Source organism: Bombyx mandarina, chromosome A1 (genome assembly GCF_030267445.1).
Source record: "Bombyx mandarina strain Sakado chromosome A1, ASM3026744v2".
Classification (NCBI taxonomy): domain Eukaryota; kingdom Metazoa; phylum Arthropoda; class Insecta; order Lepidoptera; family Bombycidae; genus Bombyx; species Bombyx mandarina.
In genome coordinates this window covers 6,923,517-6,941,209 of record NC_143234.1, presented here as the reverse complement: position 1 = coordinate 6,941,209, position 17,693 = coordinate 6,923,517, and the positions used below count along the sequence as shown (strand labels likewise).

At 36.7% G+C, this 17,693-nt stretch overlaps 1 protein-coding gene across 1 annotated transcript in view; it reads left to right on the top strand.

Moving 5' to 3' along the window:
* The window catches only part of Cals (calsyntenin 1), a 197,997-nt gene that overhangs the window by 156,173 nt on the left and 24,131 nt on the right, over positions 1–17,693 (top strand). Inside the window, exon 2 of the mRNA XM_028188456.2 lies at positions 16,509–16,669. Within this exon, the coding sequence (XP_028044257.2) occupies positions 16,509–16,669 (161 nt within the window). The remainder of the gene's footprint in view (positions 1–16,508; positions 16,670–17,693) is intronic.

Sequence of the window (17,693 nt, the reverse complement as noted above, 5' to 3'; positions counted from 1 at the left end):
AGGTACAAGTAGCAGCCAAACCTGATCCAATCTCGGTTTTCTTAATTTTTATTACTTAGATGGGTAGACGAGCTCACAGCCCACCTGGTGTTAGGTGGTTACTGGAGTCCATAGATATCTATAACGTAAATGCGCCACCCACCTTGAGATATAAGTTCTAAGGTCTCGAGTATAGTTACAGCGGCTGCCCCACCTTTTAAACCGAAATGCATTACTGCTTCACAGGAAAAATAGGCAAGGTGGTGGTACCTACCCGTGCGGACTCACAAGAGGTCCTACCACCAGCAAAGTGCTGTTCGATATTTGGCTACTAGTTCTAAAGCTAACAAAAGACAAAAAAAAATTCACAGAGAGGATGCGTAGATAACATAAAAAAAAAATTATGGCTTTTATTGGCAGACGATCATACAGCGCATGATGATAAGCGACCTACTCTCTGAGATATGAGGTCTCTCCGCAAATCTCGTTTGAAGGTCTCCGTGGAAACAACGCGATCATAAGATTACCATGATAATTGTCTCTTTTTAATATTAATTTAAAATTGACTGCGGTGGGCAAGGTAGAAGGGAAAAGACCCGCCGGCGGCCACCAAACCATTGGTCAGATCAGATAACTGCGCTCACTGGACTCCCTGTTGCGACCGCCCTGAGAGAAGCCGAAAACCGAAGGAAATGGAAGCTGATGGTACAAAGAGCCACGAAGGGCTTTCAGGGACACGACCTTCAGCAATGAAGTATGCGACTAAGAAGAAGAATATTCATTTAACACTAAACATACCATAACGGGTTAAATTGACCCATTTTTGAACGTTAGCATTGAAATTGTACGTATCATGTTATTGCTTTTGTACATTTGACTTCACGACTTTTTCTTACCAGTTAATCAACAGTTATTATATATTTTTTTGTTTTGTTTTCTTTATTTTGAGTAGTACTTGTCGTGTACCTTTATCTACCCGCTATGGTAGAAACAGGAACCAGTAAGTGTTGGTATGATTAGGGTTAAAGTTTTAGGGATATTTATTTTAAAAAAGCTACATAATTTTGCATACAAAAAAGCGTACCCAAAAGTACAATAATTTACTTCTAAAATTTAAAGGAAGTTTCGTGTTGTTGTTTGTTCGTCACACGATCCATGTATCAGAGGGTTTATTTGTGAAACTTGTTTGTTATTGGATTGTAACTTTGCAAAACATATAAATTTGTTCGGGTAACATTGCTTTGTATGTTAGCTTTTATGTACTTAGTTCTAGCCAACATACATGGTATCGTTTTAATATAGAATTATTTATTGAATCATGAATGAAATTCTACTGAAGTTCATGTTACCAGATTCTTGATGCTAATGAAATTTACCATAATTCTCGTAAACCTGAGATGTCCCACAGTAAGTAATGAGTAAGTGCTTAAAAATATCAATATGTAGATGCCAAATTTTACATTAATACATAATATAGTCGGTTAACTGAATCATATAACATAGTTGAAATAGAGACGAAATGAAAATGTGATTGGTAAGAGAGTGTTAACTATGAATGTGGAAGGATATAGAGGAAGAGGTAGACCTAAAAAGAAATGGATGGATTGCGTGAAAGATGATATGGGTAAGGAGGGAGTGGGCGAAGAAATGGTACATAATAGAGGAGTATGGATGGAGAAAACATGTTGCGCCGACTACAGGTGACTGGGAGAAGGGCAGGAGAATGAAAATTAATTTGAACGCCTTATAAAGATGTAGTCTATCAGTTTATAAAATTAAAGAGATTATTTTAGCCTAGAAAAAGACATAGTGCTCTTTCCGTTTGTTAAAAATAAAGTGCCTACTTTAAAGTATTAAAATATACTTCAATTCTAATGGTGCGATATAACTATTTTAATTACCACGTACATCATTCGTCCATAATTATAAAACACTAAAAACTAAGAAGCAAGCCACAAATAAACGAAGTAAGTTTGTCAAACAAAAACATATGTGTGCTAAAGTGTCGTAATTTTCTCGTGGCAGTCCATCAGCTGTAACACATTTCCCTTTCGCGGCCTGTTTCCAATCTGAATCAATTTCCTCAGTGACGCGTCACGCTTGCTCCCGCAGTTTTTGCTTAATTTGGCCTCATTCTTGAGGTTGCCAGTGCGTTACCCTTCAGAATTTCTATTTTCGACACATTTAATGAGAATGATTTTTTATTTCTTATTTATTTATTTAGACATACCAACATTCACACAAAACATTCAAGCTTAAAATGAACATGTATAAAATTAAGTATGCAAGCCAGTTACAGGCATGTACAGCAATCTCTTATAACACACTATGACATGTTACAGCAATTTTACAAACAGCGGAAAAATAGGCTAAATTTAAATGTTAACAGTACGACAAAAAAAGTATATTTGAAGATTCCAAGGATTCCATATCTATTGCTCAGATGGACGGACTAGCTCACTGTTCATCTGGTGTTAGGAGGTTACCGGAGCTCATAGACATTAAAGACATAAATGACGTCATCCACTAAGATGGCGTCTAAAGAGACGTAAGTTCTAATGCCCGTATCTTTAGACGTTTCGTAAAATAGTCCTCCACTCTTAACTCATCCGATGATGCTCGAGAATTCCCTCCAAACTTACTCGAATTTGGTATTTTTAGTCGACCATTACAATATTCCTCAACTGTCCTCGAGTGAGGTAATAATGATGAAAATTTGATCAAGCTAGCATCAAACCCATAGAGTTCTGTAGTCTATGGTCATTGTTTAATGTCAAAGTCAAGCTGCCGCTGTCTGTTTGACACTAGATGAACTTGTTTGATGTTTTGGTTGCTGAGTTATTCGTCAATATGTGTGCGTGCGGTAAATCTGAAAGTGTATTATTTATTTTCTAACCTATCATTATTTTAGATTTCGGATCCGGCTTTGTATTTTTATTCGCCGCTTTTATGTGATTTTGGTTGCATCGTATTGTTGAAGTGCTTTTCCACAACCACCAGTTTATTATTATATAAATAAAACTTATAATCGCATTGACTTTATTTATCAGGTAGTAAGCAAAATATGACTTATGTAGGTAAATAAAATAAAGAGTTTCAAATGTCTAACCTCGAACTATTTACTTTATTAATAAATATTATCAAACTTAAATTATCAAAATATGCGCGAATCATGCACAGATCCAGGCCATTGCACAACAATATCATATATTTCCATTTGCGGTCCACATACTATTTGGACATCGATAGAAAACCAGCCTTGAGGAACGTTCAAGGTACGTCGCGACGTACCTTAACTTGACAGTTCGGTCACTTCACTCCGGTTAGGAAATTTTTCCAAGGACGTTTGAGTGGAGTTTATTTTTACGACTAAGCATACCGGAACGCGCGTTGGAGGTTGAGTCGAGTCGAGTTACGCTCGTGTGAACGACTAAAGATACGGGTGTAAGTCTCAGTTGTGTAGTGCAACAGCTGCCCCACGCTTCAAACCGAAACGCATTACTGTTCTTGTTCAGTCTGAGGCGTGTTTTTCAGAAAGACTTCACTACGAATGACGTCATTTGTGGGCAAAAGAAAAACATCTAATTAACAATTTTAAACAGCTGTTAGCCTTAAGTGATATCATGGGTTATAATTTGTGTAAAAAAAATTTAAAAACAAATTATATTTGATGACAGTATTTTAAAAAAACAGTGATATATCAAGAGTTTCAATTTGTTTCACATCTCTTAGCCATTGCTTCAAGAACATTGTCTCGTCTACCGGAAGAAGCAAATGGAAATGAAGAACATAACATTAAAGAGGTCTTATTTTCTTGAAATAAAACAAACATATCGTTTAATTGTGATTAAAAGGGTATTGTCGTTTTTATATAATTACAATAATAATTGAAATAAATGCGTCATCTTAGAATAAAACTTTGAAAGAGCTAGAGTCTGTATTAGGATCAAAAAGTACTGTATTTCAAATCTTTAGGCTCCCACCTTCTTAATTAATACTTTCCAAGTACAATGCCATCATCTACTAATTTAGAATAATAAAACCGATACGACTAATAAGGCTCTGACACTTTTCAATCTCAAAGATCACGCTGAGTTCGTTCGCATTCAAAATCAATCTGGCAACACAGACATACGGCCTTAAAGGGAGGTTCCACCCCTCGTAAAGAGGGTAGGGATTACCATTATCATGTGAATCACACTTGTTTGTCCCGAATTAACGTGTTCCAGACCAAGTGAAGTCGGTCCCTCACGCGTTCGTATGAGTTTTTCATGAAAATACGAGAAAAGTCATTTGTCCTTTTTGAAACTGCCGTCTAGACTACGTGATTTTAAGGGGAAAGTGTATGCTAAAAGAAAAGTTTGTGGTTTATATCCTTAAAATTACCATATTATATGCTAGTTTGTTTGTAATATATTACCATTATTGTCCGTTTAAAAAGTAGGTTTGTTGTCTGTGACTAAAAAAAAACAGATTCTAAATTAAAAAATTTAACATGTTGATGTTAAATTTTTAAGTTTGGAATCTGTTTTTTTTTTATTACAGTCGAGTAACAATTAAATTTCGGTCTTAGCACTAAATTCGCGAGAGCCAATAAGGATTAATCCGTTGCTCTTTATAACTCGCTTTTACGACAGGATCAATGAAAATGCCTACAAAAAGCCTTTTTAACGTCGAGCTTAGTAAACGCTGAATGTTTTAGCGGAAATATAATTTATTGCTTTCTTGACGTAAACGTAAACGCTATGAGGAAATTACGTTTTTCTAGAAAAGAAATTGAATGTTTTTTTTGGTGCCTTCAGTTATTTACATTTTCTTTTTTGTTTTATGTTTACTGTTGAAATGAGCTTTATTATAGCTTATAGCTATTGAGTTTATTTACGGGATCAGTTTGTAATGTCATTTCGTCAGTAGATTGAAATGCAATTTTTTTTTTTTACTGCCAATAACGCCACGTTAGCTGGTCCCGTAGTAAGTTCGTAAAGGACTTGTGTTACAGATTTTTATTATACACATAAATATATTGAATATACATCCATAACCCTGGAAAAGACATTTTATATTATTGATACAAATATCTTCCCTTAGCGGGATTCGAACCCGCGACCACCTTGTGTTGTGACCATGTCACTTACCACTACACCAGACGGCCGTCAAATATATAGTTCTTTACCATTAATTGGTTTTAATTAGTCCAATGAAGAAGAGCGACGGGACAATGTAAATCATGAAAATTATCTGCGGAGCATTTTTAGACTAATTTGTCACAAAAAGTTATGTTGATTATTGAACCGGAAAAAAGTAAAATGGTAAGGGAAAAGTTCAATTTTTTTCTTCCAATTATCAACTTTCCGCCAGCAAAAGTATTAATTATAGGAAAAAACCCTTTTTGTGTTTAAATGATGTTATTTATGTAACAAAACAGGCGAACTTATTCCGCCATTATGACTTAGCCAACTGTAGCAAGCGTGTATGCTATTAGACGAAATTGAGGGAAACGTAATCTACAAACCAAAATGGCGGTGCTCGGTCCACTAACAAAATGGCGTCCTAATGATACGTGTAATAGTGCTATAAATAACTCCCGAGGACTCGCTTCCCATAACAAACACGTTTTTCTACAAAATCAGTATACACATATTCGCTGTAACATGGAGAATTTTGACATGGCAAAGTTAATTAGTTTAATTATTACACAGGTTGACTCGGTAATGATCATAAAAGCTTGTACATTGCCCGCTCGCGGTGTATTAAGCTGATAATTTGAACGTGGGTACATTAACAATCATAATTGTCCAATATTGTTTTGTTTTTGAAGTACGACTGTAATACAAAAAGCCAGATGAAATAAAAAGAAAGAAGAAATATTTAAAATGTATGGAAATATACGACTCCACAGCTCATATATACAACAGTTCACTACAAGATATTATCTTTTGTGGCTTTGTGGATATTATATTATATTTTGTAGATATTATCTTTGTGGTAAGATGTGAATTCAGAAAAGCGAAAGATCTTCTTGATATTGCCCACCTTTTAAACTAAATAGTACCTCTCACGAAAGTTTTTAAAAATAAGCCTTATCCTCTGTTTTGTTATAATCACATCTACGAATTTCAGTAGTGAAATAATGAAACTTGATAATGCCGATACCTAAAATAAAATGTACTAAAACGTATGTACCTAATAAATAATATAAACTTTAAAATATAATGCTTTTTAAACCTTTGTAGCAATCATTGCACGGTTTACCCGTCATTGAACGTCCTTTGGATGATTTGGGTTCTATTTATTATCTAGTTATTAGTAGTTTCCGGTTGAGATTTGGTATTCTCAGATTTTTGGTATTAGTTTATCTACAAACAATAAACTTTTTTTTTTCGGGCAGTGGGCCGAACCTCCTGCGAGGCTTCCGCGCCTAGGGGGCGCGCGGGGTATGTGGTACTTGACGATCTGAAGATGTTGAGAGCAGACCGCGGGCCTAAGGATGTTTAAGGGCCCTACCCAACAAACGACTCCCCTTGCACTCTCTCACCCAACCTCCGATCTCCGCCCGGGATCAGAATCCAGTCAGAGTAGGGGGTTCCCGCGGTCAACACTACAACCAGACTCGCTACGCCCAATCGACGTTCTTATGTCGAGTCGACGACTTTATGTCGGTCGTCTCGGTATGGCAATCCGCCGGGCCGCCCCAGGCGGTGCCGCTGATGTTCCGGAATACCCCGCTGGACCAGAACTAGCCTGCCAGGTCGGAACGCGATACACCGCCAACCGGTTGTTCGTACATAACAGTTCCGTAGAACTGTTGCCATGTAGCGTGCAAAAGCGCAGGTAGCGCGGTCTTTCCCCTTCAGGTTACGGGACGACCGTAACCTTCACCGAGGGGGAGGTCGCCTCCTATAGGGGCCCGAGTTGAGCAAAAGTCCTTCTCAGGCCAACAAACAAACAATATACCTGAAATCATCATTCATGGAAGATGAATTGTCCAGAACGGTATTTCATATTATTAGCCCCACAGATAAGTTGTTCATGAAATTATTCTAAAACTTCTATTGTATTTAATAGTTTCATAAAGCCTCCATTGAAGTTTGCACGAAAACTGGCAAAGTTGTTATTGACATGGCGGGCTGAAGTAAAAACTGTGACACGAGTTCTTAAGTTGGCTTGCACTTTGAAGGCAGTTGCCAAGTGTCTGCTGATCACAGAGATACGGTTCATTGAACTTTAGTTTAGAACTGAAGTTGCCAATAAAAATATATCCACGAAACTAAACGCTAATGTGGAAGAATAAAAATATTAGACAGCAACTCGATCCTACTATATTTTCAATATGATTATCATTGAAACTGTTCATAATGAAAGTATTGGAATTAAAAATAATGTAAATTACAGTTGGTACGACGTATTTTAGTTGTTTTTAAGAATAGATTTCAAATTTCCCGCTAAAACGATATATAAAGGATAGCTAACGAAGTATAGATGAAGCAGAAGTGATAGATGATAATCATAGGTGGTGATTCACAGAAGATAATCTACAATAGTTCCGTTCTTGGTATAATAACCTGGACGTAATTGAAACAGATAAAAATTATGTTACACTCGAATATTTCGGTGATAATTTTCAAAACGTATTCGTTGTTAATTTTACTTTTCGTACTGGATTACTAAAAATTTTTTGTCTCCCCTGTTGGGGAGCTATTGCTAATCAGAGCTATTGCTCTACTATGAGGTGTTTCAGGATTATCCATTCTTTCTGAGACACCCTGTATATGTAAAAAACATTTGCGATAAGTCGTAAATACATTTAATGTTACAGTTATGCTTCCAGGATAGTATAGAGGGTATTAGAACGTGTTTAATCTCGAAACTGGGACCTGTTTACGGGTCTTGTTAAATCAAATTGTTATTACACGGATAAAGGTGATTTTGTGCTCAAGAACGTGATCTTGTTAATGTCGAAGTGTGCATAGATCAATAAAATATAGGCAGTAGCGTTTCGGCGATGTGGAGCAGCTTTGGAAAGTGAACTGCGCCGGTGGTAACACTTTGAAATCCAAGCTAGAAAGAAATGGGAATCGATCATCAGATATAACACGGTAGATTCGTTACGCGTTATAGGAAACGCGTTGTAGGACTATTCTCGCATTGCGCTTGTATAACCCCATATAACGCGTTATTATCAAATATAATATACAAATATAATGTAATATAATCAATCTTGTTACAATTCAAAAACTAGGAACACAAATTTAATAAATTCATTTATTTTAATTTTATAACAATACAATGGACACAGTGTGCAAAGTTGCGCGAAATTATGTAATTATGAAATGTACAAATCATTATAAATTTCAGAGTAGAGAAATATAACGTGTGAAATCCGCACCCGTGTTTATACGAGGGGTTGAAATCGCGTAATATGAAAATGCGTTATAAGAGTACGGTGTTTTTTTTTATTGCTCAGATAGGTGGACGAGGTGGACGACGACATGGGCGACGGTAACCACTCACCATCAGGTGGGCCGAATCCTCGTCTGCCTACACAGACAGTAAATAAAAAAAGGAAATGTATTTTTAGAACACACCAATTATTCTTAGACGATTTTTTTTTCTACCATAGATAAGGGCGCAACTAATGATCTCGCGTCACGCAAAATATGGGTCAAGGTGAGTCGGAATTGTGGGTGCTTAAGCATATTTTGATAGTTGACGGAAATGTGAGCAGGTAATTTTCGAAGTTGGTCAGCTTGGGAGGCTTTGAACACAAGTCAATAAAGTTTGTACACACACACACGTTTTTTGTTTTTAATTGTAATAATAACTGGGAAAAAATCACGCACGGTCGTCCGGCCCCAATTTAGGATTTCCTATGTCATGAGAACCAGAGACTAATAAACATACTGTTACGCCGGTTCTTACCGGCAAATCCATCTATCGTCGAATACCAGAAACGGATATCAAAGGAACTAGTAACGTAGAGAACGTTCGAGAAGTACAACGCCATCTATTGTCAGATAGCGGAAACCCACAACGAATCTACTCGACTTGCCCAGAATGCTCTCGATAAATGTAGGGGTGTCGTATCGACTATAAAAGCGTTGCAGAGATGGCACGAAGTCAGTTAGTAATCGGAACTACTCGAAGCGAAACAGCGAACGGATCACTTGAAGCGAAGCGGAAGAAGCCAATTGAACATTTTAAAGTGTTAAATACAGTTTTAATTTACACTTTGGTAAAAAAATGATTTATCCCGAACCCCAGCGCGTAGCAATACCTACATATGTTTAATATACATAAATAGATAATAAACACTCAAACAAAGAGCAAACAAACCTGTTCACCACAATATTTCTCGTTCAACATTCAGGGGTGTCAACAACTGCACCACCGAGTCAGTTAAACTTTTACTGGTGGCAGGACCTCTTGTGAGTCCGCGCGGGTAGGTACTACCACCCTGTCTATTTCTACCGTGAAGCAGTAATGCGTTTCGGTTTGAAGGGTGGGGCAGTCGTTGTAACTATACTTGAGACCTTAGAACTTATATCAAATCAAATCAAATCAAAAAAAAAGTTTTATTCAACATAAATGAAAGTACATACTTGTTGAACGTCAAAAGAACTACCGCCTATATCTCAGGGTGGGTGGCGCATTTACGTTGTAGATGTCTATGGGCTCCAGTAACCACTTAACACCAGGTGGGCTGTGAGCTCGTCGACCCATATAAGCAATAAAAATAAAAAATAAACTTACGATTCTTCCAAATTTTTTACAATAAATGAGTAAATAAAATTTGATCGCTATTGCACTTCTCATATAAAGTGATTATGTACAACCATGAACTTCGGCAACGATAATGGCTCAATCAAATCGCGAACTAAAAACAATTGCAATTTCCAACCAAATCACCAGTATTTATTTGAATATCTCAAAGACGATAATCACGTGGGATACATAACGGAATAGCTTCAAACGGTCCTCGGGCTCCTTTGAAAATCATTGAGCGCCCCAGTCGAGCGCTAATTCCGATCCCTTTTGCATTTATGGCGCTCTTGAGCGTTTGTTTTTACTCGAATTATCATAACAATGACGGCAAAACATTTCAGCAAACCGAACTCATTTGTACATCAAAGCGATGTAGATGAGAATAATTTGTTTTTTTTTTTCGGATAAGACAAATATACGTATATTAAATCAATAAGTAAATGTTTGTGTAGCTGGTACCTATCATAGAACACAAGATGAAAGATGTCTGAACAATAACGATATTTTCAAATTAAGTTTGCGTAAATACTAGTTTCGAACAATAACAATTTTTTTATCCCCTACCTATTCGCTGGTAGCCTAGGGAGCTATTCTAGCTACGCGTAGACGAGTAGGCGAGTTCACACGGACTCAACTTAAGAGAATTTGCTATCACTAGAATCTACCATCGGATAGGTATCGCGACCCATTGAGAAGATCCGGCAAGAAACTCAGTAGGCTGTATCTTTGAGCCAATAACAAAAGGACCGTCGTTCTACACCTGCGTGGTACAACGTCTTCAATTTCTCGTTAACCTTCCAAAATCGTATGCTAAGAATCGATTTTTATTCGATTATTAATCGAAACTTAATTGTTTGTCAAATATTTCAAACGTTTTGACAGCACTAATTATTACAGGCGGAGAAACCAAAAAGAATGTGTGTTCTTTTAAAGTGCCGTGAAACTAACAGAAACGAACGTTTTTAACGACTGAAATATTGTATTTATATATCTATAATAAATTAAACTTTTGTTAGGAATATAGGAACCGTCCTGCGAAAATCGAATTCGCATTAATTCATTTATTGATAGCTTTAGAAGTTGCAAACTAATAAGACAAACACGAATCACGATTTTCGTTTATACGCCTTCGAGATCTAACATCCTATTAGTCAATAAGCTAAAATTTGGAAACAACCACCAATAATCCTGATAATCAAAGTTTAGTTATTTACAAGCTACGTGAACAGGGTAAACTACGATTTTGGGAATGATATTATATAAATATGCGACGTTAGTATGTTGTGATAAGCTAAACCTAATGAAGCGTCATTCCTGTATTATATCCGATGTAAGAGATCACGTATTATTCATTTATCAAGCTGCGTAATAGTTAATTCATGCAACGTTACATCCTATGTTTAAATATTTGGGACTTGACAAATATTATGTTACAAACATATATCCCTAACTTATATTATTTATGTCGTCTTTATTTGTTTTTTAATTATTTGAGGGTATCTTCCATTGATCTGCTGAAATGACTCTGTAGACCGACGTTCAGAATGTTATTCGGAACTTGTATATACGCAAATTTATTCATTACTAGCTGACCCGGCAGACTTCGTAGTGCCTTAATCGATAAATAAAAAATCTAAACTTTTGTATAAAATAAACTTAAAGCAAACAAAAGGAATCCGTCCGACGGGGGACACATGAAAGGAAAAACAAAATTGTTATTTTTATTTAATTCCGAGCATTTCTCTGGACTTCCACCAATAATTCAAGACCAAAATTAGCCAAATCGGTCGAGCTGTTCTCGAGTTTTAGCGAGACTAACGAACAGCAATTCATTTTTATATATAACTAGTCAGGTCATAAGTATTGTCACACAGTAAAAACTTTTCTTTTAGAATACTGGCCACAAAAAAGTTTATTGAATTCGAATTTCAAATTGTTCATGAAAATAAAAATGTACACTTTTAGAATTTTACTCATTTTTAAATATGGAGTGGACGCTTAAAGAAGACCGTGTTGCAGTTATTGCGTTGCATCGTTGCGGTTACGCGCCAATTCAAATTTTTAACATACTGAAAATTTTGAATATAACCAAAAGATTCGTTTATCGTACCATCAAACGATACAATGAAGACTCTAGTGTAGATGCCAGGTCAAGAAGTGCTCGCCCTCGGTCTGTTAGGACTCCAGCAGTGATAAAAGCTGTGAAGGCGCGAATTCAAAGAAATCCCAAATGTAAGCAGAAACTGTTGGCCCTTCAGATGGGGTTAAGCAGACCCACGGTGAAAAGGGTGTTAAATGAAGACTTAGGGCTTCGGGCATATCGAAGAAAAAAAGGACATCGTTTGAATGCTCGTCTAATGGACCTGAGACTGAAGAGATGCCGCGCTTTGTTGAAGCGGTACGCAGGAAAAAAAATATCGGGAAATTCTTTTTTCGGATGAAAAAATTTTTACCGTAGAAGCGGGCTACAACAAACAAAATGATAAGGTGTACGCACACAGTAGTGAAGAAGCGAGCAACCGTATTCCGCGTGTCCAACGAGGTCATTTTCCATCCTATCTCATGGTATGGTTGGGAGTTTCTTATTGGGGCTTAACAGAGGTAAATTTTTGTGAGAAAGGTGTAAAACGAATGCAGTTGTGTATCAAAATACAGTCCTGACGAACCTTGTGGAACCTGTTTCTCATACCATGTTGAATAACAGGCACTGGGTATTCCAACAAGATTCGGCGCCAGCACATAGAGCGAAGAGCACACAAGACTGGCTGGCGGCGCGTGAAATCGACTTCACCCGGCACGAAGACTGGCCCTCCTCCAGTTCAGATTTGAATCCGTTAGATTACAACATATGGCTACACTTGGAGGAAAAGGCGTGCTTAAAGCCTCATCCCAATTTGGAGTCACTCAAGACATCCTTGATTAAGGCAGCCGCCGATATTGACATGGACCTCCTTCGTGCTGCGATAGACGACTGGCCGCGCAGATTGAAGGCCTGTACTCAAAATCACGGAGGTCATTTTGAATAAACTTTAGTCATAAGAATCTATGTTTTGTTAAGTTCATTTTGGTATATAAATGGTTACATAATGAATAAACTTGTTTCAATTATTTTACATTAAACATGTGACAGAATTTATGACCTGACTAGGTATATAGATTAAACATATTTTACGCAATTCTGATCTTTGACAAATATTTTTGATTCTACGATAGCCATAGCCATTGCTACATTTACAAAATCATTTAGGCATGGTCAAGTTCATTGTCAGTTGAATTTGTTTAAGCTATGTTCAAGAGCCAAGCTGTTTAGATACAAACTTAAATTGGACACGTGGAAATAGTACAGTTTAAATTTAGACGAATATCGTTCCGAGACTACAGTGGGAGATTAGTTCTCTTTTTAATCTTTATATATATACCTATATATATGTCGCATCCGGGCCAATAGTTCGGAATATCAACGATACACAAACGTCAAAGTGACAGAATGGCCGTGTCGTGGTTGACGACTTTTAGTAATATTAAGACGGTGGTTTTGATTATTATTTTAAATGATGAAATGTTGTTTTGATAAATATCACAAAATGAAGGGTAGACTCCGTAACGCCACAGTATAAAATGGCGGTACGTGGACAGAGTCGTGGCATTCGTGTCAGACAGTGATTCCGTCCGTCTCAGCAGTGAGTCTCTGACGGTCAGTCAGTCAGTCAGTCGATCTGTCGGTATGTGCAACGAAACTGTCGGTTTATCCTGTCATTGTGAAAGTTGTGTGTGTTGAGTTTCAATAATTATTATTCAAAAGGTTTTATTGACTTTTTATAAACTGAGTTCAACCAAATACGAGTGATTGACGAAAGCTACCGCTCAGCCATCCCTGGCGCCCCGCCTACGACATCAGAAGTGGGATGACTGTCGATTAGAGTCACAGGGATGACTGTCGATTAGAGTCACAGGGATGACTATCATTGAACACTTGCAGTCACAGGGATGACTATCATTGAACACTTGCAGTCACAGGGATGACTATCATTGAACACTTGCAGTCACAGGGATGACTATCATTGAACACTTGCAGTCACAGGGATGACTATCATTGAACACTTGTAGTCACAGGGATGACTTGGTTACTGTGTACATGAATTGTACGGGGAGAACTTGCAGCAGTAGTAAATCACTTATTTTCGTTTGTGTAATCTTTCAATGTCGTTATAGAATTTGTGATGACACAAGACTTTTATTTAGTAGAGTGGTCAGATATGGCCGAGCGTGAATGATACTGTGCGGTATTGGCTTTTGTTTCAGATTAACACACGAGGACGTGTGTAACACAGGATGGCCGTGTCGCATCCGGGCCAATAGTTCGGAATATCAACGATACACAAACGTCAAAGTGACAGAATGGCCGTGTCGTGGTTGACGACTTTTAGTAATATTAAGACGGTGGTTTTGATTATTATTTTAAATGATGAAATGTTGTTTTGATAAATATCACAAAATGAAGGGTAGACTCCGTAACGCCACAGTATAAAATGGCGGTACGTGGACAGAGTCGTGGCATTCGTGTCAGACAGTGATTCCGTCCGTCTCAGCAGTGAGTCTCTGACGGTCAGTCAGTCAGTCAGTCGATCTGTCGGTATGTGCAACGAAACTGTCGGTTTATCCTGTCATTGTGAAAGTTGTGTGTGTTGAGTTTCAATAATTATTATTCAAAAGGTTTTATTGACTTTTTATAAACTGAGTTCAACCAAATACGAGTGATTGACGAAAGCTACCGCTCAGCCATCCCTGGCGCCCCGCCTACGACATATATATATATTTCTTCTGTGCGTGTGTTTGTCACTGAACTCCTCCTCCGGCTGGACCGATTTTAATGAAATTTTCTGTTTACCTTCAAGTGGATTCGAGAATGGCTTAGATTTACAAATCAGCCCGGCAGATGGTGCTGCAGTCGGTATCTAGGTTATTTATCTTTCCTACAAATAATTTATATGGCAAAATAACGTTTGCCGGGTGAGCTAGTATTTTTATATTATCCTGTATAGTTTGTACCACGAGGAAATCATCTGTCACAATCATTTGAAGAATTACTCTTTTACACAATTCGCCACCGGAGCAGACCTCATCCCCTGCTTAACCTTTAACCTCGTCCACACTGCGTTTGAGATTTTAGAGAAGTCCTTCGTGTTAGACGGCGACTTGCCTATGTTGCTGGCATGACTGATTTCTAAGAGTGATACTTAACCTTTACCCTTTACTTATTACCGAATTTGTTCAGCGTCCTAAAACCGTGCATCCTAGCGTCGAAAAATAATTGGATAATAGGTACTTTCTGACTCTTCTTTCATGTTATTCAATTAATGAATGATGAAATGTCCATTGATCTCTAGACGAGTGTCCTCGACATCAAAGTATAAGTAATGAGATTACTCAAGTAGACAATCTGACAAACCCTTATTTTGTTAGTTAAATTAGCACAATCTTGTAACACAGATACTTTATTCTTAAAAACAAAATTTTATAGTGTTTTTGATACTCATCTATCCTTAGCAGAATTAAAATTCCGTATAGATCCTTCATTGGGACTCTTTATTTTTTATTGTGCCCATCGGTTAACGAACACACGGTCCGATTGTTGTTAAATGGTCATTTAAACTTAAAGACATACCAACGTGAATGTCATAAACCCACGAACTTTAGGTCGAAATTTCAAATTCTTTTTTGTTTTGTCATCTTATCCATCAAACTAGTATGTAACATAAGATATTTGATAGATGCCCGAATCTCGCTAACGACATTTTCTAGATAAGTTTGCATATATGTACATATAGGTATATAAGATTCGAACATCGGTCTACCGAGCAATTTGACCAGTTCGGTGGAAGATCTTCCTTCTCTCGTCTCCCCTAAATTTAATTACACACTGATTTGAATATTATAATGTTATTGATTGTTTGCCATTGGATTTGTTCTAAAAATAACTTCAAAGGGATTTATTTGTAATGAATGTAATACAACGTTTTAAGTTTATTTACTTGACTTTTAGTTTTTAATAATTCGAGTGAGAAAGCCAGACGAAATCTTTACACAAAACAGGTTTACAGATTTGATGGATCAACAGCTATGCCTAAAGTTGAAGATATGCGCCACACTCGACCGAAGCTTTTTCCATGATAAAGGAGTTTGTAATTGCATGCTCAACATTGTAATATTTAAGGATGCTAATTTATTAATTTCCTTGAAACATTGAAATATTTAATTAATTTCCTTGAAAAGTAACTAGGCACGAATCGTTAAAGTTACTTTGATGAACGGATGTTCTCTGTAAGAGTCTGGTATTTTATTATTGATGTGTATTATTGGTGTTTTGATATATGCAAGAATGGAACAAACACATTAATCCCCTTGTAACACAAATTCTTTTGGGCTTTGGATAATCAGTATCGTCATAAGAATATATTTATTTCACGTGGATCCATATTGTTGTGTCATGAAAACGATTCAGACTGTAATTCAAATCCATTCTTGTCGAACAATAAATGCAATGACCCGTTTCGTCCAATCGACTAGCTTAAGAAGGAATTGGAGGAATATCGCCAATAGCGTTATTGTGTAAATTTTTAATTTCATATTAATACACAAAATTTATACAATCTTCTAATTGGAGTTTTATTACCGTTATACTAGCTATATTTACTTCGGAAACTTTATTAGGTATTTACCCATATTTAAAAATTAGCATATCCTAACAGTACTTTTTTATTCTACAGAAATCCCATATCTGGAGTTGGACGAGCCCGATGAGGGTTATCATGGGCTGATCAAGGAGAACGAGACCCTGGTCGAAGTGACTCCTCCGATCCGTGCCAGGGGACCGCTCTGTTCCTTCCTGATACTAAACAACATACATCATGGAGAGGCCCCTTTTGAGGTAATGAATTTTAGAGAATTCCTTCACAAACTCAAAGAGTTAGTCTTTATAGCTATCAAAATACAAGCGTGTACAAACAATTATACTTATGACGTTTTATTGTAAGAACGTCCAATTGTGTTTATAGCCACCAGTAATCAAAAAGTTCTAAAACCAAATAAATTTAAGTGAACATGAACCGTAAGGTACTTAAAATAATACACGATATTACTTAGCCATAGTAATTGCTTTTGATAGAATTAAATGTTCAAGCCGCTAACGGTTCGATAAAGATTCAGACATCTTGCTACACGGTCGAAGTTCTACGAGTCTACAAGAGGCAGATATGGATTCAAATTTAAAAAAAATTAAAGATTCGGAATTAAACACAACTGATTAAGCTTAAGATAAAGTAGACGATACATTAAGAACCATAGCTAACTTAGAAACATAGCAACGTATTTGACGTAATGAAATTGAATCAATAGACAAAATATCTTGAAAAGTTGTTGTATCTGATTCATACATTGATTGCACAAATACTTTTCTTCTTCTTTGTTAAGTTCATGCAAAATTTTGCATATGCCGTAACTTTAAAAAGGCTTTGTATGTTTTGTTGGTGGAATTTTATCAACTGATGTCGCTGTTGTCTTGGTCCATTGAATTCATTGAAGTAAATATCTTTATATAATAAGTTACAAAGGCCATCAAGGTGCTGTCTTCGTGAAGATTCTTAAGACTTTCTTTCCTACGCAAATTTTTACTTTCTTATTTGAGGAGGACTTTCTTATTCTCACCAAAAATGCATTTACCGAGTACGTCCCGATCTTCCGAAAAGTTTCAATACGCCATTCCGATATCTCGCAGCGAGGAAAAGCTTCCAAAAGCCAATAACTCGAAACTGCAGTTCTGTATCTTATTTTATTTCTCAGAAACTCGTCTAGTTTCTGCATTTCGAACGACTTTGAACTGATTCAACTATTTGCTTTAATTATTTTCTTCGCTGTGCAGTTTCTCGTACACAGGTTCTAAATGTATTTTTATT